We start from the raw sequence: 20,815 nt of genomic DNA on the forward strand, positions 1-20,815 counted from the left end.
CGTGAGTCGGCGAGCGGCGGCGGGCAGGGCCGTCGGGACATGCCGCGGCGGGCGCGGGGGCCTGGGGGCCGCGCGGGCGGGCTCTGCCTCGGCTCGGCAGGTGAGCGGGGCGGGCGCCGGGGTCCGAGTCCACGGGTCCGGGGAGGCGCGGGGTCCCGCGGCCGGCGTCTCCCCGGCTCTGGGCAGCACTGGGCAGCCGCTGGCGTGGGGCGGCCGCCGAGCCTCGGCTTGCTGGTCGGTGAGTGGGGGCGCGGCCCTTGCAGGCGCAGCGAGGACCCCGCGGCGCGCGGCGGGAGCAGCCCCGGGAGGAGCGGGCGCCCAGCAAGCCCCAGCCCCGGGTGCCTCGGATCCGCATGGGGACGCCGGCCGGAGCCTGAGCCAGCCGCGGACTTCCTGACGCCCCCCGGCCGCGCTCAGAGCCTCCCGCCATGGACTTGGAGAAGCCCAAGGACCCGCTGGTGCCCTCGGAGGACCTCAGCACTGAGAGTCAGTGGGACGCGGTGCCTGAGGCCCCCGGCAGCCTGGGTCCGGTGGACCTCGAGGGGTCAAGCCTTCAGGGCCTGGTGCAGCAGTTTGAGGCTCTGCCCGGAGACCTGATGGGCCTGCCCCCAGACAGCGCACCCTGCCCTCTGCACATTGCCACTGGCCAGGGCCTGGACCCCCACGACACGACTGACGCCCACGGCCTCTTGTCTGCTGAGGCTGGTCGGGATGATCTTCTGAGGCTTCTGCAGGGTGAGGGGCACTCGCCTTCTAAGCCTGGTGCCCAGGAGCCTCCAGAGCCTGCCCATCCCCTGTTGCAGCCCCCTGAGGATGCAGATGGAGAGTCCGAGCCCCCGGGATGGGCAGAGGGAGCCTCTGCCGAGCAGGGTGGTAGCAGGAGCTCCAGCAGCTCCCCTGAGCCCTGGCTGGAGACCTCTCCTTTGGTCACGCCCGAAGAGCCACCTGACGGTGTCCAGGTAGTGCCTGCTCCACCCTCCAGGTGTCCTCTGCAGCCTGGACCCAAGCAGGGGGACTCAGCACTGCCCCTCTTCTGTCTCCTTCCAGGGCCCCAAGAGCCTGGCTTCATACCCTGCCCTCCAGGAGGGTGAGTGCCCTTCCCACCCTGCCCAGGGATTAGGGTTCCAGACAGCCAGGGCCTGCCTCCTAGGTGGCGCTGAGGGTTACCGTGAGGATGAAGTTCTCGGGAAGCTCTTGGCAGTTTGGATCAGAGTTTAGAAGGCCAGGAAACAGAGTCCAGAGAATGTTCTGGAGTGAGTAGCAGGTGGCAGGGCGGGCATGGCTCTGTAGCAGTTGGTTCCAGAGTGAACGCTGGCAAATGACCATCTGCAGGCCAGTCTGGCCCTGGTCTCTTCTCACAGGTCTCTTGAGCCGAGGACGGCTTTTGCATTTTTTTTAATGGTTAAAAATTTGAAAGGAAAGTGAGGTGAGATTCAGGTTTCAGTGTTAATAAAGTTTTACCAAAACCTTGTGGCACCTGCTCACTTGTTGTCTGTGGCTGAGGTGGATGAGGACAGGGCCCAGGATGGTCATGCACTACGCAAGGATGGGTCAGTCTCTGGACAGACCATTTGGTGGTCCCGAGGATTGCTTTGCCTGGGATCGGCACAGCCATCCTGAGGTGAGTCCACCACATCCTGCAGGTGTTTCTCAGCAACCTGCCATTAATCGGCTCGTGACTCCTGGCAGCACGCCTTCTGGCCCACAGGATGAAAATACTGTTGGGCCCTGTACAGAAGTTTGTCGGTCTGTCCTAAAGGTGTGAGAAGAGCCTGGCCATCTGGAATGTTCTAGTATTTTCCCCAACCACCTTAAGATAGAAATCAAATAGCAAGTTCTGTGGCAGAGAGGGGAGCTGAGTGGGCCTGTGGCTCTGAGAAGCTTCTGGACTCTTGCCTAGGGGGTTCTAGGGCTTGGCCTTCTGCCTCTGGTCCTGCATCCAAGGAGCCTGGCTAGTAGTGCGGGTGTCCTGGGCTGATGAGCAGAGCCGCCTGGTGCTGCTCGGACTGAGAAAGTCCAGAGCCCTGGAGCAAGCAGACCTCGCCTGCCCTTTTCTAGAACACAGAAAGACGACAGCTGCCCAGAAAGCTCTGGAGTGGACTGACAGTAGAAATGCAGAGCCAGCCACGTGAGAAGTTGCATTTTTTAGCTACGTGAAAAACGATCTGGAGAACAGGTTGAATTAACTTTTTTTTTTCCTTGAAAATATTTATTTTTATGCTATCCTGATGATTGAACTCAGTGTCTCACGTGCTGGGCAAGCACTCTGCCACTGAGCTGCAGCCCCAGCCAACGTAATTTTTTAATATGTTTTAATTATCACAAGACACTTAGTGCATTGTCTTATAATTAGTTTTTTATGAAGTTTTTTTTTTTTTAGTTGTAAATGGACACAATGCCTGTATTTTATGTGATGCTGAGGATCAAACCAGGGCCTCACGCGTGCTAGGCGAGCGCTCCACCCCTGAGCCCAGCCCCAGGCTCATATGATGGATATTTTGAGGGTTTTTGCTTTTACGCTCTGGAGCAGTGGTCTTCAGGATTGCAGTGTCTCACCCTCGGCCACTCAGTCAGGACCAGACTCGGGACATGTGTGTGGCAGGCGGCCGTGTGCTGTGGCACAGCACAGCTCCAGAGTCCCAGGGCAGAGCTTGGTGCGGACACGGCGGGCAGGCTGTGGTCTGAGGCCCTGGAGGGCTGCCCAGAGTGGGCCTGTGGCTGCAGGGAGCAGAAGCCACCAGACATCCTAGAGCAGTGGCAGAGCTCTGGGTCTGGGCGGCCACGGGAAATCTAGGACCTGGGGGGCAAGGCTTTGCATGGCTCGGGGCTGGGCCAGGGTTCTAGAACCACCATCTGGAATGTTCCTAGATCAGGGTTGTTCTGAGAACAGTGGTTGTGCTGATGTTGCAAACCACAGAGTCCTAGGAAGGGCTACCTCATGGCCACAGTGGAGACTTCTAGAACTGGGGCCAGGGCTGGCTCAGTAGAGCGCTTGCCTGCCATGCATGAGCCCCAGGTGTGAGCCCCGCTGTCACGAGAGAAAAATTTCTAGCATCTTGGAGTGAGGTGATGCACCTCTGGAGGCTGTTGCTTTCTGGAACCCTGCCGAAACCAGGTGGCCTGGAACCCGGCAGGGAGTCCTGGAATTGCAGGTCAGGGCCTTCCGTCCCACCCAGGACAGTATGGGAGTTCCCACATGGACTGGGACAGTCGTCTCTGCCACACCAAGGAGCAGAGTTATCACCCGACCTTGACAGATTGGGGGATCAGGAGCAGCAGGCAGAGTAGGCCCTGGTGCTGGTTGGCAAGTTCCAAACTGGAGCCGGGTCCACGTTCCAGAATGCTGCTGGTGTTGGAAATGGGCGGGCAAGGGGTCCAGGCTGGTCTCAGGGCCCTGGACATGGTGCCTGAGTGCGGTCTGGCTTTGGATCTGGCCATCGGCTTGGCCCTGCAGAGGCGTCCAGCTGGGGGAACCCTGGAGGGGTGGCTAAGCTGCTCTAGATGGGCAGGACTGGGCCTGAGGCTGAGCCACCCCAGGTGCTGGGCTGTGGGTGGACCTTTGTGACCAGCACAGTGAGCCAGGGCAGAGACCACTTGGGAACCGCCCCTGCACAGAGCCCCAGGGGCAGGCAGGCCCTGGACTCCTGAGGGCCAACCCTCTCCCCACTGTTGCCCCCAGTACCCGGTCCCTGTGATCATGAGGACCTCATGGATGGTGTCATATTTGGGGCCAAATACTTGGGCTCCACCCAGCTGGTGTCGGAGCAGAACCCGCCCCCCAGCACGCGCATGGCCCAGGCCCAGGAGGCGATGGACCGTGTCAAGGTGAGGCCAGGCGGGGTGCCCAGGGCCCAGGCCTGTGGGTGGGTCTTTGGGGGCCTCCATTCCTGCGCTCCCCACAGGCCCCCGACGGGGAGACCCAGCCCATGACGGAGGTGGACCTCTTCGTCTCCACCAAGAGGATCAAGGTCCTCACGGCCGATTCCCAGGTACCCTGCGTACCCTGCGGGTTGGGGTGGGTCCTGGAAGTCTCAGGGTGAGCCCTGCACTAGCTGCCCCTCCCGCCCCAGGAGGCCATGATGGACCACGCCCTGCAGACCATCTCCTACATCGCTGACATCGGCCAGGTCCTGGTGCTCATGGCGCGGCGGCGGCTGGCACGGAGGTCACCCCAGGACCGAGGGCGCCGCCTGTGCAAGATGATGTGCCACGTCTTCCACTCAGAGGACGTGAGCCCGCAGCGCCCCGGGAGCAGGGATTTGCCTCCCCAGAGCCCCGCCTGGCACAGCCATCTTCCCTAGGGTCCCCACCCTCCCTGGAAGCCCCCAGCCCACAGCCACCTCCCGCTCCTGGGCTCCCGCTTCCAGGCTGAGGAGGGCCCTGCGGCCCGGCCACAGCTCTTAGATGGGGATGGCCCTTTTGGTATTTCATTCCCTGTGGACGCGGTGCTGGGATGGAACCCAGGGCCTGGCACGCAGGCCAGCCCCCACCACGGAGCCCCGCCCCCAATGCCATGGCTTCCTGGGCTCCAGCCTGGTGTGAGGATTCAGGCGTTGGCCACTCTGGCCCCAGACAGGCAGGCAGGGACAAGGGCCCTGCATCTTCCCTGGGGGTACGGGGGGCTTCCAGAAAGAACAGGTTCGGAAGGGGCCCTGGAGGCCACAGGGGTGTGACCAAGCCCTCCTGAGTGCCCGGCAGGTTCCCCACCACCCCCTCTCCCTCCTCCCCGATTCCCCAGTTGGCTGTCACCACCGCCCTAAGGCCCCAGGGCAGTTGGCCATCTCCTCAGGATCTTGTCCCAGATAGAGCCAGGAAGGCCCAGGTCTGAGGATGTCTGGGACTTTGGTCCTGAAGGGCAGGTTGGGACAGCCTGGGACTCATGGCACCTCCCGCAGGCCCAGCTCATTGCACGAGCCATAGGCCAGGCCTTCACCGTGGCCTACAGCCAGTTCCTGCGGGAGAGCGGCATTGACCCCAGCCAGGTGGGCACCCAGCCCAGCCAGGGGGCCGCCAGCCCTGGCCACCTCCACAACGGGGACCTGGACCACTTCTCCAACCGTGACAACTGCAGGGAGGTGAGCCAGCGAGGCCCCGGCTGACCCCGGCTCCCTGCGTCCCCCACCCCCGCCTGTGCCAAGCAGCCGTGTGGCCTGGTCCCCACCTAGGTGTGCATCGAGAAGCGCAGGGGTGAAGGCCTGGGTGTGGCCCTGGTGGAGTCGGGCTGGGGCTCCCTGCTGCCCACAGCGGTCATCGCCAACCTGCTGCACGGGGGCCCCGCCGAGCGCTCGGGCGCCCTCAGCATCGGCGACCGCCTCACTGCCATCAACGGGACCAGCCTGGTGGGGCTGCCCCTGGCCGCGTGCCAGGCAGCTGTGCGTGTGAGTTCCCTGGGAGGCAGGGCCCCTGCGTGGCCCCTCGAGGGTTGGAAAGCCGAGGCTGGGGGCTGCAGCCTGTCAAGGGGCCCAGCCCCAGGTGAGGCCAACACCCCGCCCCACAGGAGGTGAAGCCACAGACCTCAGTGAGGCTCAGCATCGTCCACTGCCCACCCGTCACCACTGCCATCATCCGGAAACCCCATGCGCGTGAGCAGCTGGGCTTCTGTGTGGAGGACGGCATTGTGAGGCTGGGGCGAGGCGCGGGGCAGGGCGGGACGGGCAGGGCGGGCCTGGGCTGCTGACCTGCTCTGGCCCCCAGATCTGCAGCCTCCTCCGCGGCGGCATCGCGGAGCGCGGGGGTGTGCGTGTGGGGCACCGCATCATTGAGATCAACGGGCAGAGCGTGGTGGCCACGCGGCACGAGCGCATCATCGAGCTGCTCACCGAGGCCCACAGTGAGGTGCGTGGCGGCGGCAGCGGAGGAGGTGGTGGCGGGTCCCTGTGGCCCGGGCCTGCCTCAGCCTAGTCCTGTCCCCGCAGGTGCACATCAAGACCATGCCGGCTGCCACCTACCGCCTGCTGACGGGCCAGGAGCAACCCGTGTACCTGTGAGGGCCGCGCCTCAGTGCCTTTGTCCCTGTGGCTCTCTGCAGCTGCCTGGGACCCCAAAGAAGATTGTAGCCACTTATTTTCTAACGTGAAAAATTAAAAGTTTATTGAATGGGCAGAGTCTTGGGTCGCGGTGGGGCCCAGAGGGAAGCCGGCCCACCCTCCTGCCCTTTGTGTTTCTGAGAAGTCACTAGAAACCCTGTGACTTTACTAAGGCCCAGGGGAGGGAGACTGGGTTCCAAGTCCTGCAGGGGAGCGGACTCCAGCCGCAGGGAGGACTCGGCCCCTGGGCGGGGTCACAGGTCGGTGGCTGGGCCCCAGTCGTAGCCCTCCTCATCCGAGGATTCTGCGTCTCGGGCTCGAGTGAACTTTCTCCTTAGGGCTTCGCGTTCATAGGTCCTGGGGATCAGGAAATAGATCGTCCCTTGGGTGCAGAGGGCAGGCACTGCAGGGGTTGACGCTGCCTGGCACATGCATGTGGGCAGGGCCTGGTCCAGAACTCCTATGCACCCTCAGAGTCCCAGCTCAGTGTCCCCGGGGAAGAGGATTCCAGCCGTTGGCCCTGACCTCACAGGGCCCGGAGAGGCCATCAGGCCCCGTCCAACCCTAGGCGCACCTGGAAGCTGAGGCCACTGGATGCAGGAAAAGGGTTGAGGGCCCTGGGCCTGCAGCAAGGGGGCTCTTACCGCATGCTGTCCTGTCGCCATTGGCCCTGGGGGTGGCGGCTGTTCACCTTCAGGGAGAGGGAGGAAGGAGGGTCAGAGTGACCCACAGCAGGGGTGGCTAGGGTGAAGGGCCCAGCCTGTGCCCAGGCAGCAGTCATGGCTGTTTACCCCAGCATCCCAGAGAGGAGGCTGAGCACTGGGTGAGGAGCCAGCCGTAGCCAGCACCTCTACCAACAGGGACCCAAGAATTCAGAGAAATAGTCCCTACCAAGCGTGTAGCTGCCCGGCTCCTCGCCGCCCCTCGCCCCCACTGCCAAGGGACACAATGTAGGTCACCTATACAACTGCTACACTGTTGTAAGTATAAGTCACTGGCTGGGCGCTGTGGCCACCAGCTCCCAAGGCTGAGACGGGAGGGTCACAGGTTCAAAGCCAGCCTTCAGCTAGTGAGACCCTGTCTCAAATTTTAAAAAATGGCTGGGGACGTGGCTCAGTGGTTAAAAAGCCCCTGGGTTTCATCCCTAGTACCCCCACATTTTATATGTACATATGTGTGACTCTGCAAAGGCGCACACCTGTCATCCCAGGTACTTGGGGGCGGGAGGCTCACAAGTCCAAGGCCAGCCTGGGCCACTCAGCAAGACCCTGTCTTGGAATTAAAAGGGCTGGGCGTGGCTCCGTGGCAGAGCAACCCTGGGGTCACCCGCGGCATGGCACACCTGGGCCTGTCCGCACCCACACAGGTATGGAGCACCTGCAGCTTGGCGTCCCTGAGAGTCCTGCAGCCACCTCCTGTCCTTCAGAGATTTACTGAGTGGCTTGAGCACGCCATGCCTGAATCCCCAAAGCTGGTCTGGCTGGAGACACTCTGCTGGCTCACGCCTGGTGCCCAGCCTTCCCATCCCTGGATCCTTGCTGGGACTCACCTGGGGCCCCCTGTGAGCTGGGATGTCCCCAGGATGCCTCGGGCTCTGGGGCTCGTCCAGCTGCACAGGCTCTGAGGACCGGGCCAGGGCCGGTGCCGGGGGCCCCTCCTCCACATCCGTGTGGGGCCCACCCTCGCCGTCTGTGCAGCCCTCGCCGTCCGTCTCATAGTCGCTGTTGGCACGGCTGTCACAGCTGAGGTCTGCGGAGCTGCCGGCCAGGCCGCAGTGAGGCAGGTCCAGGTTGTCCTCCGAGGAGCCGTCCAGCTGCAGGGAGCGGGCATGCTGCACTGGTCCAGCCGAGCCAAGGCCCCACGCGGGACACCCGCCTCAGCCGCGGTCCCCAGCCAGGCGAAAGGCCCACCCTCAACCTCCCAGACCCCAATCCTCAGACCTCAGGCCGTGATGGCCGGTCACAGGCCCTGGACTCACACAGGGCCCAGGCTATGCTGAGCCCCAGCCCCGGGAGACCCTGCTCCCAAAGCTGAGCCCCAGCCTGGCCCCACCCCAGGCCCAGGCCGAGACCCAGCCTCAGGTCGACTCTCGACCCCACCACGCCTGACCCGAGCCCTAACACCGGAGAGCATCTGTGACCCTGCTGGTGCCTGCACCTGGTCCTCCGCTGTCCAGATGGGCCGCGTCTGCTGCTCCTGGATGGTGGCCTTGAGCTCCTGGTACCAGGCGTCACTCGTACCCTGCAGGGCGATGGTGGCTATGGGACAGGGTGTCAGTGCGCCTGGGATGCTTGGGAGGGGCCCGCCCGCCCTTCCTGGACCCCCAGGACCCGCCCACCTGTGAAGAGGTGGCTGCTGTGCTTCCGCAGCTTCTGAGCCTGTGCGTAGAGGCGCCGGCTACTGCGGCGGGAGGCGGGTGCCAGCCACTCGCGCAGGGCCTTGAGGGCCGCCCGGCTCTCCGGGGCGCAGAAGATCACAATGGGGTAGTACTGCACGTAGTTGAGGCGCTCGATGGCAGAGGGCGTCACGTCTAGGAGCGCATGCTTGTCCTGGGCAGGGCTCACAGGGTGGGCAGTGTTGAGAGAGAAAGAAACACACCCAAGAGACAGAACAGAGGTGGAGGAAACGGAAAGAGGGAGTCGGAGGTCAGAGTGGGCCACACCTTGGCACTCACAGCATGTGTTGGGGGCAGGGTCTCTGGTCTCCCTGCCTCTGCCCCAGGTTTCCTGCAGAGTGACTCTGTGGAGCTGTCAGTGTGGGGTGAGGACAGCCTCGACTGGGCGCCCAGGCCTCAGCTTCCCCGTGCAGGGCCCAGAGCAGGGGACACTCACCTTCTCGGCGATCACCCTCACGGTGTCCAGTTTGATGATCTTGCTGGGACTGTCAGTCCTGGAGATGCTCTCTGGGGGGACAGGGCGTGCAGCTTCAGGAGGTGACCCTTGCCCCTCAGATCCACGTCCACCCAGCCCTCCCCTGCTCAAAAGGCCACCAGGACCCGAGTGCTCTTGAGGAAAAACCAGAGCTGCATCTGGGGCTCCTCCTGGCCTCCCCTCGCCTCCCGAGCAGGACCCTGGCCCTGGCCCTGGGCAGGCAGAGACACTGCACCTTGGGGACGAGGGTCCCACAAAACCCTAACCACTCAAAATGCCCTAGCTCCTGGGCGGCGAGGGGTGAGCTCAGTGGTCAGAGCTCGCCTGGCCTCTGTGGGCCCGGGGTCCTCCCCGGCACTGGCACCAGGGAGGGGCCGTGGGTCAGACTTGGCCCGGAGCTGCAGGCCCTGACCCCCAGCCGTCCAGCTGCCTCGTGGTGGTGGGTCTTGGACTCCCCTGGGGTCTCGCCTGCCCTGCTCACTGCAGAGCCTCTAGCTCAGTGGCATCTCCCGTCTCCGAATAATGGTGCCTCGGCTCACTCACCACACCTGGCTCCATGTGTTGAGGAGGATTCAGAGGGTCTACCTGAATCCAGGTTGATGAGGCAGCCTGGGGTGGCCTGGGAGGGGGCACTGGGGGTCCCAAGTCCTGTGTTTGCCTGTGTTGGTCAGATTCTCTCCCCCAGAACAGCAGCAGCCCCGCAGCCCCTCCCCAGGACCTGGCTCCCAGCACCTGGCTCCCAGCACCTGGCTCCTCACCTGCGATCTCAAACTGCCCAGGCAGATCTGCCGTCAGCTTGTGCATGGCAATGTCCGCCACAGGGCCCAGAATCACCACCGGGCGCTTGAAACTCGCTGAGGGCAGAGAACAAAGGCAAGAACTGGGATGTGTGCGGCAAGGGCCACTGCAAGCTGTCCACCCCCACCCGCCACGTCGGCCTCCGGCAGGGCCCTGGTGCCCACTGAGGACCCCATCTCCCAGCCTCCCTTGCGGCTAGGGACATTGGTGAGCTCTGGCCAATGGGACGCGAGCGGGGCTGCCCTGGGGGCTCCTGGGTCACTGTCCTGGGGGCAGAGCCCCTTCCAGGGCCCCCCAGGCTGGAGAGGACACAGGGCGGGTGTGGCTCACAGTGGAGCGCTGGCCAGACACCCACGAGGCCCTGGGGTCAAAGACACTTCCATCTTGATTCGGCTGCTCTTCTCTGAGTCTGTCTCGGCTGCAGACCACCCCTGACCCGGCGTCAGCCCACTGGGACCCGGGGTCAGCCCACGGGGACCTGGGGCCACCCTGGCCCGGCGCTCCTTTTGTAAGTGCAGTCTGATTGGCACACAGCCGTGTCCACGGGCTGCGTCCTCCTGCGCCTGCCTTCCCGCAGAGACCCCCTGGCCAGGAAGCCTGGAGGCTGGCCAGCCCCCCTCAGGACCGCTCGCTGGTCCCGGCCTAACAGATGAGCCGTCCACCATGAAGACCAGAGGCACAGAATGTGTCCCGGGGACAGGCCGCCTGGGCCTGCTCTGCAGCAGGTCTCCTGTCGCCCTTCCGTCCCCAGAACCAGTGCAGCTGCTGCCGGTGGCTCTGGGGGGCCACAGCCGGGCAGAGCCCTGGGGTCCACGTTGGGGTGGAACATGAGGGACCACCCTGGACACCTGAGCCTGCACACAGGGTGGCTCACAGAGTCTAGAAGACTCCGCACCTGCACAGGGCTGCGTGGCATCACCCGCCCCTCACCTCGAACATTCCGTCCCCAAAGGGACGCAGCTGGGTGGCGGGGTGCAGGTCGGGCAGGCACAAGGCCCCTCCGGCACCGTCTCAGGTCGGCCCTGGCTGAGATCATACTTGGGATAGAGCAGTTAAACAAGTCACTAAAACTATCTTGACTCTCTTCTTCTTTAGGTCACACTGCTACCTCGGTGCCCTTGTCCCCACAGACACTGAGATCGAGATGCTGAGTCCCTTCTATAAAATGCCCGTGGTGTCTGCTCGGACCTCCTGGGACTCCCGGTCCCCTCCGGACAGTTACTCTGATGACAAGAAGAGTCTGCTTGTCCTGGAGGGACGTGTGACCAGGGGCACTTTCGGGCCACAGTTGCAGAGCGGGCAGGCGACGCCAGGGGCTGGGCACTCGCCCGACGCTGCTTCCTACTCCGCTGCTCTCGGAAACGGGTGGGAAACGGGTCAGACTTTAAGGGACCGCCCGGTCCTCTTCGCTCTGCTGCCCAAAATGACGCGGAGCAGGCGTGTGGGCGAGAGCGGGTGGGTGTCCCCGCTGGCTGGGTGGTGTCCCTGTGTCCCCACCCACCTTCTCGCAGCACCACGCGCTCATAGGGCGGGTAGCGGCCCTGCCTGGTCAGGGCGGACAGGTCCTCCCGGCTGCGCTGGGTCGTCTTCTTGGCTCCTCGACGGAGACCCCGCAGCCGCCAGAACTCGGCACGCGCATTGGAGGCCCCCGAGGGGCCGGGGCCCAGGCCCACTGCCCGCTGCGCGGCCTCCAGGCTGGCCAGCTGCTCGGCCCTGGGGAGAGGGACAGCCCTGAGCTGGGCAGAGTCCACCTGGAGACACCTTGCCCTGGCCCCCCAGGTCCCCCGGGGTCCTCATGGCAGGGGAAGGCGGGCCAGAGTCGGGGCCTAAGAGCACGCTGCTGCTCTGGAGCTGGGGAGGGCCGCGGACTGTCCCCGGCCATGGGCTCCGAGCTGACCCGGGAGATGGGTTTTGTGGCTCAGGGTCTCTGCTATCACCGGCTGCTGTGGCCACGAGGAGCCGCTCAGGGCCACCGTGTGCCCCTGGTGAAGACCCACGCGCAGCGGGAGCAGGCGGGGCCGGGGGCGCAGGGACCCACCTGCTCTGGTTGGGGATGAGGCCGCGCTCCTGCTCCCGCAGGTCCCGGCCCATGCGCGCCGCCAGCCAGTGGCCTCCGCGGTGACTGGGCCCAGGGCCCGGGTAGAGGGTGTCCACCACGTGGAAGACGTCGCCCCGCGTGAAGCCCAGGCCCGAGGGCGGGCTGGGCTCCAGCTCGAAGTGCGTGCGGACGTAGAAGGAGTCGCCCACGCGCGACTGCACCATCTTCTGGAAGACTGGGGACGGAGGGGGACGTGAGCTCCTCCCAGGGCCCGGACCAGCCTCCCCAGGGACCTCTGGGGCCGCGTCCTGCAGCGTGGGTGGCCCCTGCCCAGCGCCGGCCACTCACTGTCCTGCTTCCGCTGCATCAGCAGCGCCATCTCCTCGCCCGGCGGCAGCCCCAGCAGGAACTGCACGGCCTCCTCCCGCGTCAGGTTCCGGAAGGACGTCTCGTTCACCTGCCAGGGAGGGCAGACAGGAGAGTGCCCAGCTGCCCTCGGGCCTCCTCCCAGGGATGGCCGCCCTGGAGACCTCGACACAGACACAGAAGCTGGGGCAGGACCTGCGCTCAGTACACGCACAACCAGTGACAGAGACATGGGGACGGGACTTGAAGGAGTAGGGACAGCTGGACAGTGGCCATGCCTGTCAGCCCGGCCATGTGGGAGGCTGAGGTGAGAGGGCTGCAGTTGGAGGCCAGCCTCAGCAACTTAGTGAGTCCCCGTCTCAAATATAAAAATGGCGGGGGCGGGGCTCAGGGGTCAGTGCTGGCCCAGGCTCTGTCCCCAGCCCCTGATAAAGGAAGAAAGGCCAGGAGCAGGCGGTGGGTGGAGACAGGGCTCCGGCGCGGGGCTGGTCCCGAGGCCCTCAGCCAGTGTCCTGGCAGAGATGACACCGCAGGGAGGGGTCGAGGCTCCATGGTGGGGACCGGGGTCAGGGGGCATGGACACGGCTCCCACTGGAAGCGAGGCTGGCCGAGGGAAGACGCGTGGGCGCGAGGTGCAGGGGAGGCTCTGTGTCACCTGCAGGATCTGGTCTCCGGCCTGGATGTCCTGCCCGTCGGCCGGGCTGCCCGCCTGCACCCCTGACACAAAGATGCCCACGTCGTTGCCGCCGGCCAGCCTCAGCCCGATGCTCGTGCCCTTGGGGAAGCGGACCACCCGCGTGTCGGGGCTGTACCTGCGGGAGGCCGGGGTCAGCCAGCGCGACGGGAGGGACCCTCACCCCCGCCTCGGTCTCCCAACGAGCCCCACGTGCCGGTCCCCTTCAGCCACTCGGGAGACAGGACAGCGCCACGGGGGAGGCGCCCTGGGAGGTAGCAGTTGGGCCGCTGGGCTGGCCTCGGGGTACACACCCGCGGTCCTCCAGGCCCTGGTGGCTGGGCACCCTGTAAAGGTCATAGCTGCTCCCCGAGGGCGAGTCTGAAACGGAAAGGCCACTCCTTGTCCCCGGCTGCCCACTGGGCTCTCCTCAGCTCGCGCCACCTCCTCCCTGGCTGGGACCAGGAAACCCAGGGCAGGGTGCTCAGAGTCACGGCCACCCACCTCTCACCCACCTCGGTCCAAAAAGGTCCTGGGATCCACCGGCCCTTCCTGCCGAGGCCGCGGGCGCTCCCTGGAGGGGACCAGGTCCCGGTCAGGAGGGACAGTGTGGAGGGCAACTTCACTTTCATTCTCAAAAAAGCCCTTAGAGGTGGGTGTGGCTGGTGGCCCAGGTGGGCCTCTCACCCCCGCTGAGTCCCCGTCACCCTCCCGGGAGCCGGGCTGTGCCCGCCCCGAGTGCCAATTTATCACGGACGACCTCCTGGGGGTGCCGTGGACGGGGCGTCCTCCCCAGCACACAGGGGCACAGAGCCCTACGGGGTGGGGGGCAGCGCTGGGAGGCAGGGCTATTCTGAGACGGGTCCTCAGGAGAGGAGGCCAACGCTGCCGTCCCCTGCCCTGTGAGGACACAGCGGGGCCGTCTGCCAGCCGGGAGCAGAGAACAGAATCGCCACCACCTTGACCCTGTCCTCCAGGACCATGGGCAGTGGACTCCGGCTGCCGCAGCCCCAAGCCTACCACGCAGGTCCAGCAGCCCTGGTGGACAGTGACCGGCGCCCACGGGCACAGCAGGGCTGGACATTTAAGACCCACCCTTGCAGCTGCCCTCCTGGGAACCGCTGAGCCGGCGCCCCCTCCTCCCGCCCGGGTACGCACACGGGGGAGTCCGCTGGGCTGGCCTCTGGGCTCTGCGGCCTGTGCGCCTGCCGGGGGGGTGGAGGGATGTGAGATGGGGGCGCCTGGGACAGCTCCGAGGTGAGGTCCGAGATGTCTGTGGGCAAGGGACGCTCGTCAGCCAGGGCCATACCCACCAGGCCAGATGGACACTAAGGCTCGAGACCAGTAGGAGCTTCCATTAGAAGATCAGCCTCGGGAGGCTCCAGCCTCGTTGTGCTGTGTGGCCTTGGGCAGGTTCCTACCACTCTCTGAGCCAGGGGCAGGCTGCTGGCTCTTGCCTGGCCCCATCTGGAGCTGCCTCCTGACCCCTCACCTTCCAGGACGGAGCTGTCACTGTCACTGACTGCAGGTGGGATGTTCACCAGGAACTGCCCCCGATCCCTGAGCACCAGCAAAGTCAACTGCCCTTCCGACTTCTCGATCAGCCGCCTGGTGTCACTCAGGGACAGGTTCTCGCTGGACACGCCATTGATCTGAAAGGGACCGAGAAGGAAGAACAGAAGGAGAAAATGAGGGCTGGGTGGGGAGGAGAGCCCAGAAACACTCTCCAGGGGCACTAGAAACAGACACTCCCCGGGACAAAGGTCAGAAGTGCATTTCTGTTTGGTCCTGGGGATTGAACCCAGGGGCGCTTAATCACTCAGCCACCCCCAGCCCTTTTTATATTGTATTTAGAGACAGGGTCTCTCTGAGTTGCTTAGGGCGTCACTAAGTTGCTGAGGCTGGCTTTGAACTTGCAGTCCTCCTGCCTCAGCCTCCCGAGCCTCTGAGATCACAGTGTGCCCCGAGACCTGGATTCTTGCTGTGGATGGAGACCATGCAAAGAAACAGTTTCCCCCTGAGGGCGAGGGACACAGGGGGGAAGAGAAATAGGTGGAGCCTCCTGGGCTCCGTGTGAGGAGCAGATCTGAAGGTGAAACCAGAGCCTCTCAAGCAGAAGGCGAGGGGTGAGCACCTACTGAAGCTGGGAACAGACCCTGCGGTGGGTCAGAAATGGGTCCTAGGAAGGCTCTGGTCACCGCCTTCACCAGGAACCCTGGGGAGCGTCTGTTCTCAGCTATCCTGGGGACTGAGAGTTTCTAGTGCCCCCACCAAGTTATCTGTTTCTAGTGTCTGCCCCAGGCCACTAGAAACAGACAGTTCTTCATGATCGCTAGAAACAGACAAGTCTAACAAGCCCCCAGTGCAAACAGCTGGAAGTGTCTAGAGCCCTGCACCGGGAGCAGCTTGAGGTCCTAGGTCCCAGCTGTGGGCCGTTAGCCCCCCGCCAGCAAGGGCGGTCCAGGGCTCAGCACTGCAGCCAGCAGGCCACAGGATTCGGAGGCCTGGCGCAGCTCCAGGGTACGAGAAATGTACAACCCAAGGGGACACTAGAAACCGACATTTGGCTGTGGTCCCACACCAGCTGGAGGGAGGGGAGTTGGTACCCAGCCACCTCCAGCCACACAGAAGGAAAATGGTTTGGGGACTGGTTCTGCCACCTCGCTGAGTGACTCGGGGCACCGCGGGCCCTGGCCGCGGTCTCCCAGGCTCACCTGCAGGATAAGGTCTCCCTCCTGCAGCCCACGGTGCCGGGCGGCCAGGCCGGACTCGGTGATGTGCTTGATGAAGATCTGGCTACCCAGCTTGACCCCAAACTCTGCGGGGGGGCGGGGACTGAGGCCGCGTCTGGGCACCGTCCCCGGGGCCCAGTGACGCAGCTCAGGGTCCCTCGCTGCCCCTTCTGCAGTGGGAGGGGACGTGGCCTCGGGTTTGGAGGGGAGGACACGGACGCCTTGGGGGCCCTCGCGTGGGGCCACACGTGATGCCCGTCCGGGAACACCAGCCGGCCGGCCACTCACCCTCGCTGTCCTTCCTCTTCACCAGGACCGACTTCAGGGGCTTCATCAGCACGTCCTGCCGCGGCAGCCGCTTGAAGCCCGACACCAGGGCCAGCCCGGGGGCCTCGGAGCCCCCGCCCGGGCTCCTGTGCCCACGGCTGCTGGCCCGGCTGCGGCGACCAGCCCTGACCCGGCGGGAACGCTCGCCCCAGGAGTGGCCAGATCCGCTGGACGAGTCACCCTCGTAGCCCTGGCCGTGGTCAGGCTCCTCCAGCCGCCTAGGCCCATCCTCCTCGTCCGAGTCCGGGGGCCCCGGGCTAGAGGGGCTGGCCTTGGTGGCCGGCAGCTGGACCCGCCGGGGACGCTTCACTGTCTGTCGGGGTGTGGACAGGAGAGGTCAGTGGGCAGAAGGGCTTAACGCTGGGTGCCCCGGGGACCCACGGGGCCTTGACCAGCGGGAGCCCGGGCCACCAGCAGCGGGGGCCTGGCGAGGCGGAGGACGGCACCCGGGCAGGGGCGCACTCACCACGTTGGCGACCTTGGCGCAGGTCCGGAGGATCTGGATGACGAAGGCAGACGAGACGCTCTCCACGGAGACCCCGTTCACCATCACGATGTGGTCGCCCGTCCTGCGGGGACGCGGCTCAGGAGGGGCCGCGAGGCCCACCCCGGCCTCCCGGCCACGTCCTCCTCCCACAGGCACCACCTGTCCCCTCCCTCGCCCTCCCTGAACCTGGTCCCCTTGTGGGGCTGAGCTGGGCCCTGGCGGGGCCACCTCCGCGTCAATACGGCCCCCAGGAGCCTCCCTCCCGCCCTGAGGGTTCCAGGGCTTCCCGCTCCAGCAGGGCCCAGGGCCACTGGGTCCCCAGGAAGGCAGGGAGGCCCAGGGAAGGAGGACAGGCCCAGGCCGCCCAGGTCCTCACAGCAGCCTGCCCTCGGCCGGCCCTCCGGGCACCACGTCAGACACCACCACGGATCCCCCGGGCGCACTGGGACGCTCCCGGCCTCCGGAGATGGCTATGCCGAAGCCCCGGCGGGGGTCCTGGGGAGAGACCAGAGGGATTGGCCCCTGCCCAGGTCGAGGGGTCCCGCATGGAGCTGGGCAGGGCCACCTGGTGCTGGACGCAGCCTCACCTTGCACAGTGTGGCCGTGTGCTGCTCCCAGATGGTCAGCGCCTCCATGCTGGCCACCTGGACAGAGGGACGGGAGGTGGCGTTAGGCCACGCAGGCCGCAGAGCAGGTTCGGGCTCCTGTCCCGACCCCTCCCCCCGTCAGCCTGGGCAAGCCGCTGCCACTCGGGACCTCGGTTTTCCTACCTGCAGAATGGGTTTGCCTCGGGGGTCCCCAGGGGACGCCTCGCCCCCATCCTGGCTCACAGACACCACAGAGCCACCTCCACCAGGTCCCCAGTGCTGTCCTCACCTGCCCTTCCTGCCGCAGCCACAGAGGGCACCCACAGCCCTCAGGGACAAAGCCCAAGTCCTCCCTGTGGCCCAGGAGGCCCTGTGTGACCCGCCCGTCCCCTCCCCCGGCTCTTCCTCTCCAGCCACGTGGAGCCTCACTGGGCTCCCCCTGCCCCAGGGCCTTTGCATGGCTGTGCCCTCCCCCTGGAGCACCCTAAACCCTCCAAGGTCTCTGCTCACAAGGCCTCCAGGGTAAGAAGGGCCCTGACCACCTTGTTGGGAACTGCAGCCCCTCCCGCGGGACACACCCCTGTCCCCCTGGGGCCCCTAGTCTTTCCTCTGTTCCTGTCTATCTCCTTCCAGAACACGAGTCTGGAGGAAGAGAGGAAGAGAGGCTACGGTCCCTCTGACAACACCCAGGCCACACGGGCTTCCAGAGGTACTCGCTCACGGGTCAGTGAGGGACGGAGGGGCCCGCATCGCCCTCACACAGGAGGAGAGAAGGCACCGGGAGGGCAGAAGGCAGGGCAGGGGCTCTGTCTCCACCAGGCACCGAGGGAGGGCACCCGGCCCTTTCAGATTCCTACCGAGAAGCTGCCGAGGCTGGCCTGAACCTGCGGTCCTCCTGCCTCGGCCTCCCAGCCATGGGCCAGGTAGATTCTGTTACTTTCACGCCCTGAGCAACTGGCAGTGAAGGCCGTGGCCTGCTCCGGGCAGCTCCCGCTCAGTCTCCACAGCCGGCGCCTTTGCCTGGCCCCTGGAACCGGGTCCTGGACCCCGCACACTCCCCCTCCCTCTGACCAGCCCTGACTATTGGGGTCTGAGGTGTCACAATCTGTGTCTCCCCTACACGTTCCTGGGCTTCCAGGTGGGCAGGCTGGGGACTCTAGACCCCAGCATCGTCCCCTCGGGACCAGGCCTGGGGAGTCTGGGGGAGGGCTGGACCAGCAGATGGCCCAGCGGGTGGGCGGCCCCCTCAGAGGCTCCCCAGGGATCAGGTCTCAGCAGAGGGACAAGCTAAGCAGCAGAGCGCTGGACCTGCAGGCCCAGGGAGCCAGGTTGCCACCTCTGCCCCTGACCCCACGCCTCCGTGTCCTCCTGAGAAGCCTGTGCTGCCCTTCTCAGGCTCAGGGCTGTGTGTGGAGAGGAATGAAGAAGGAGGCCACCTGCCCCCCAGTAGGGTGTGAGTGGCCACAGAACGCCTGCTTCACGGGGCCCAGCGTTTAACCCCAGAGACTGCAGGAAGCCACCTCGCTACCATCCTATTTCACACACACACAAAGGAGGCCCAGAGAGGCTCAGCAACTTTCCCAGGGTCCCACAGCACAGTGGGGAACCCTGGCACCCGACCCTGAGCCCTGACCACCAGCCCAGCGTCGCCTTGAGTTACAGTTGTTTTGCTTCTGAACTTATTTTTCAAACAGTCTCTTGCTCTGAGGCAGCACTCTGCACACTCGCCCTGCCCCCATTAGTATTCCCGGCTTTACTTTAAGATACCCCAGGGGGCCAGGCCTTTGGGGGCGGGGCAGGGGCGGGCCTGTCCCTGCTTGCTGGAGTGGGCTGTCTCCCTGGACACCACAGCTTGGCGGCAACACCCGGGCTCCCATGCCCCGGTGTTAAGCCCAACAGGGCCCACCTCAGCTTGGCTCCACTCCAGCTGTCCCCTGTGCCGGGGACACCCTGGGACATGAGGAGTCCCCTTGGCCACCAGCTGACTGCTCCCCTGGGCCCCCAGGACACGCCCTGCTCTCGGTACCTGTCCTATCCACCCTCTGAACCCATCCTCACTCCATCACCCGCAGGTAAGTCCGTCCTTCCTCTGGGCCCTCCCAGAAGCCACCTGGCTCCATGGCAAACTCCTACTCACCCCCCACAGCCCAGGGCCCCGACCCCTCCCACCCCTTCCCCTGGACCAGCCCTGATCACCCGGGTCTGGGACCTCAGAATCTGCTGTGTCCCCTGCGCGGTCCCCAGCCTGGGAGCTCCAGGTGGGCAGGCGGGGGGCTGGGGACTGCTGCCTCGTCCCCGCAGGCCTGGCGCTGGGAGATGAAGGTGGAAGGACTCCAGCAGGTGTGGCCCCGCCCAGTCCAGGGGAGCTGTGGGGCGTGTCCTCGCCCCTGCGGGACAAACGCCGGGAGGCGACGCCCCCAGCCCCGGGGCACGTGGCTGCTGCCGCTCCCCCCTCCCCTGCCCCCAGGAACAATGGCAGGGAGGGGGGCTGGGGGACTGACTCCCGGGCTTGGGAGGGGACGGGCCGTCCCTCGCAGCCTGGAGGCAGCGAAGACGGGGACCAGACCCGCCCGCGCCGGAGCCGGGCGGCGTGGCTACGCCAGGCGCCTTGGCACAGCGCTGGGGTCACCCTGGAGGCGGTGCGAAGGGGCTGGGCGCTCGGGATCCGCTCCGGGCCAAGCCCTCGGGCACGACGCCGCCCACCGACGGCTCGGTACACAGTAGGCGCCCTATCAGCGGCGGCTCAGTGCCCGCAGCCCGGCCGGACGTCTCGCGGGACACTCGCTGCGCCGCGCGCTTGAAACCCGTCCTCGGACCCTCCCCACGGACAGGGGGACAGGGCGCGGGCCGGCGCTGACCGCCCCGAGGCCAGGCAGCGCGGTGGGCAGAGGGGGCGGGGCTCGAACCCGGACCCCGGGGTACCCGCGGCGGGGAAGGCCTCGGGACCTCCTTCCCCTGCCGTCGGCAGGTGGAGGGTCGGGGGTCCCGGGTCCGACTCCAGAGCCGCCCTCGCCTGCACCCCACCCGGATCCCCACCCGCTCCGGCCCGCGGCGGGCTACTTGCCTGGAATCTCACCGCCATGGTCCACCCTGGGGCTCGCCCGCTGCCCCGGCCGCGGGGGCCTGGAAACAGACAATCGGACCCCACACCGGGGCAGGGGGAGAGGCTCCGGAGGGTCGCGGCCCGGTGGGGACCCGCTCTCGCCCTCCTCCACCCGCTCGGCGGCTCCGACGGCACCTGCCCTCTTCCTCCTCAGGTCCCGGCCGGCCCCGCCCCGGCCGGACACGCCCCCGGGAAGCCGCGGAGGCCGTCTGGGCCCCCTCCCTCCATCCCAGGCTCCAGGCCCGGGGCGGGAACTCCGGGCCGGACTTTCCGCGCAGCCGAGCACTCGCCTGCGGCTGGGGCCGGAGTCCTGCAGGACCTGGCTGAGAGGAAGACCCGGCAGCGGGTTGCCGCTCGGAACGGAGCGGAGACCTGGGAGGTTTTCCCATCCGCGAAAGGGGCACTTTTCGAGGTTCATCTGGGAGGCCGCGTGGACCAGGAGCTTGTGGTGCTTCCCGGGCCACCCCGTCCCCAGGAGGCCAGTCTCCAGGAAGTTCGCGCAGTTTCACGGGGAAGCCGAGGCCCGGGAGGCCAGCAGCACCGCCTTTCTCCAGAGGCACCTTGGCCAGCACCGAGGCCCGCTCCGCACCCACCTGCCCAGACCCCAGCTGCAGAGGGAGGCCGAGGAGGGGAGCGGCCGGCGCAGGAGGGAATGCCCTGGGCTCCGGGAGAGAAGGTGGGCCTCGCCCTCCCAGGTGGTTGGGAAGGTAGGAACGAGGACGGGCCGCCCCGGCCAGCAGAGCTGCTCCTGGGGTGGGCCGCAGGAGTGACCTGCGCCGGCGGAGCTGGCAGTGACTCCTCCCAACAG

At 66.0% G+C, this 20,815-nt stretch overlaps 2 protein-coding genes across 5 annotated transcripts in view; one reads left to right on the top strand and one right to left on the bottom strand.

The window, feature by feature from the left end:
• On the top strand, positions 1 to 6,100 carry Apba3 (amyloid beta precursor protein binding family A member 3). Of its 2 annotated transcripts, none has more exons than XR_006851619.2 (11): positions 1 to 100; positions 264 to 959; positions 1,048 to 1,087; positions 3,680 to 3,825; positions 3,903 to 3,989; positions 4,071 to 4,229; positions 4,896 to 5,075; positions 5,166 to 5,378; positions 5,498 to 5,582; positions 5,695 to 5,835; positions 5,916 to 6,100. XR_006851619.2 is itself a non-coding variant. In XM_046444127.2 (11 exons), exons 2-11 carry the CDS (start codon positions 429 to 431, stop codon positions 5,985 to 5,987), a joined length of 1,689 nt encoding a protein of 562 aa, XP_046300083.1. In that variant the 5' UTR covers positions 4 to 100; positions 264 to 428; the 3' UTR covers positions 5,988 to 6,100. The 2 variants fall into 2 exon arrangements, 1 of the variants encoding a protein (XP_046300083.1); XM_046444127.2 differs by having other exon boundaries at positions 4 to 100; positions 5,498 to 5,617.
• The window catches only part of Tjp3 (tight junction protein 3), a 21,743-nt gene continuing 7,014 nt past the window's right edge, over positions 6,087 to 20,815 (bottom strand). Inside the window, exons 1-21 of one of the 3 annotated variants that reach the window (XM_046444123.2) lie at positions 19,969 to 20,270; positions 16,905 to 16,961; positions 16,694 to 16,812; positions 16,297 to 16,399; positions 15,792 to 16,143; positions 15,486 to 15,589; positions 14,264 to 14,423; positions 13,930 to 14,044; positions 13,287 to 13,345; positions 13,086 to 13,152; positions 12,754 to 12,910; positions 12,081 to 12,189; positions 11,733 to 11,967; positions 11,196 to 11,407; positions 9,655 to 9,750; positions 8,858 to 8,928; positions 8,365 to 8,575; positions 8,184 to 8,284; positions 7,576 to 7,839; positions 6,671 to 6,717; positions 6,087 to 6,383 (exon numbers count right to left, since the gene is read on the bottom strand). In XM_046444123.2, the coding sequence (XP_046300079.1) occupies positions 6,281 to 6,383; positions 6,671 to 6,717; positions 7,576 to 7,839; positions 8,184 to 8,284; positions 8,365 to 8,575; positions 8,858 to 8,928; positions 9,655 to 9,750; positions 11,196 to 11,407; positions 11,733 to 11,967; positions 12,081 to 12,189; positions 12,754 to 12,910; positions 13,086 to 13,152; positions 13,287 to 13,345; positions 13,930 to 14,044; positions 14,264 to 14,423; positions 15,486 to 15,589; positions 15,792 to 16,143; positions 16,297 to 16,399; positions 16,694 to 16,812; positions 16,905 to 16,961; positions 19,969 to 19,986 (2,760 nt within the window). In that variant the 5' untranslated portion in view covers positions 19,987 to 20,270 and the 3' untranslated portion in view covers positions 6,087 to 6,280. Of the gene's footprint in view, positions 6,384 to 6,670; positions 6,718 to 7,575; positions 7,840 to 8,183; positions 8,285 to 8,364; positions 8,576 to 8,857; positions 8,929 to 9,654; positions 9,751 to 11,195; positions 11,408 to 11,732; positions 11,968 to 12,080; positions 12,190 to 12,753; positions 12,911 to 13,085; positions 13,153 to 13,286; positions 13,346 to 13,929; positions 14,045 to 14,263; positions 14,424 to 15,485; positions 15,590 to 15,791; positions 16,144 to 16,296; positions 16,400 to 16,693; positions 16,813 to 16,904; positions 16,962 to 19,113; positions 19,505 to 19,968; positions 20,271 to 20,815 lie in introns of those variants that run through there. The other 2 variants (XM_046444124.2, XM_046444126.2) reach the window with 2 other exon arrangements.

This window comes from Marmota monax, unplaced genomic scaffold (assembly GCF_021218885.2).
Source record: "Marmota monax isolate L192 unplaced genomic scaffold, Marmota_monax_Labrador192_F-V1.1 WCK01_AAM20220418_F8-fsc00102, whole genome shotgun sequence".
Classification (NCBI taxonomy): Eukaryota; Metazoa; Chordata; class Mammalia; order Rodentia; family Sciuridae; genus Marmota; species Marmota monax.

Bases quoted from the DNA above. Each gene is read 5' to 3' on its own strand.
- Apba3 (XM_046444127.2), top strand. From the start codon at position 429: ATGGACTTGGAGAAGCCCAAGGACCCGCTGGTGCCCTCGGAGGACCTC. The intron at 3,826-3,902 runs GTGAGGCCAGGC...CGCTCCCCACAG, and splicing joins AGGCGATGGACCGTGTCAAG to GCCCCCGACGGGGAGACCCA. The intron at 5,836-5,915 runs GTGCGTGGCGGC...CTGTCCCCGCAG, and splicing joins TCACCGAGGCCCACAGTGAG to GTGCACATCAAGACCATGCC.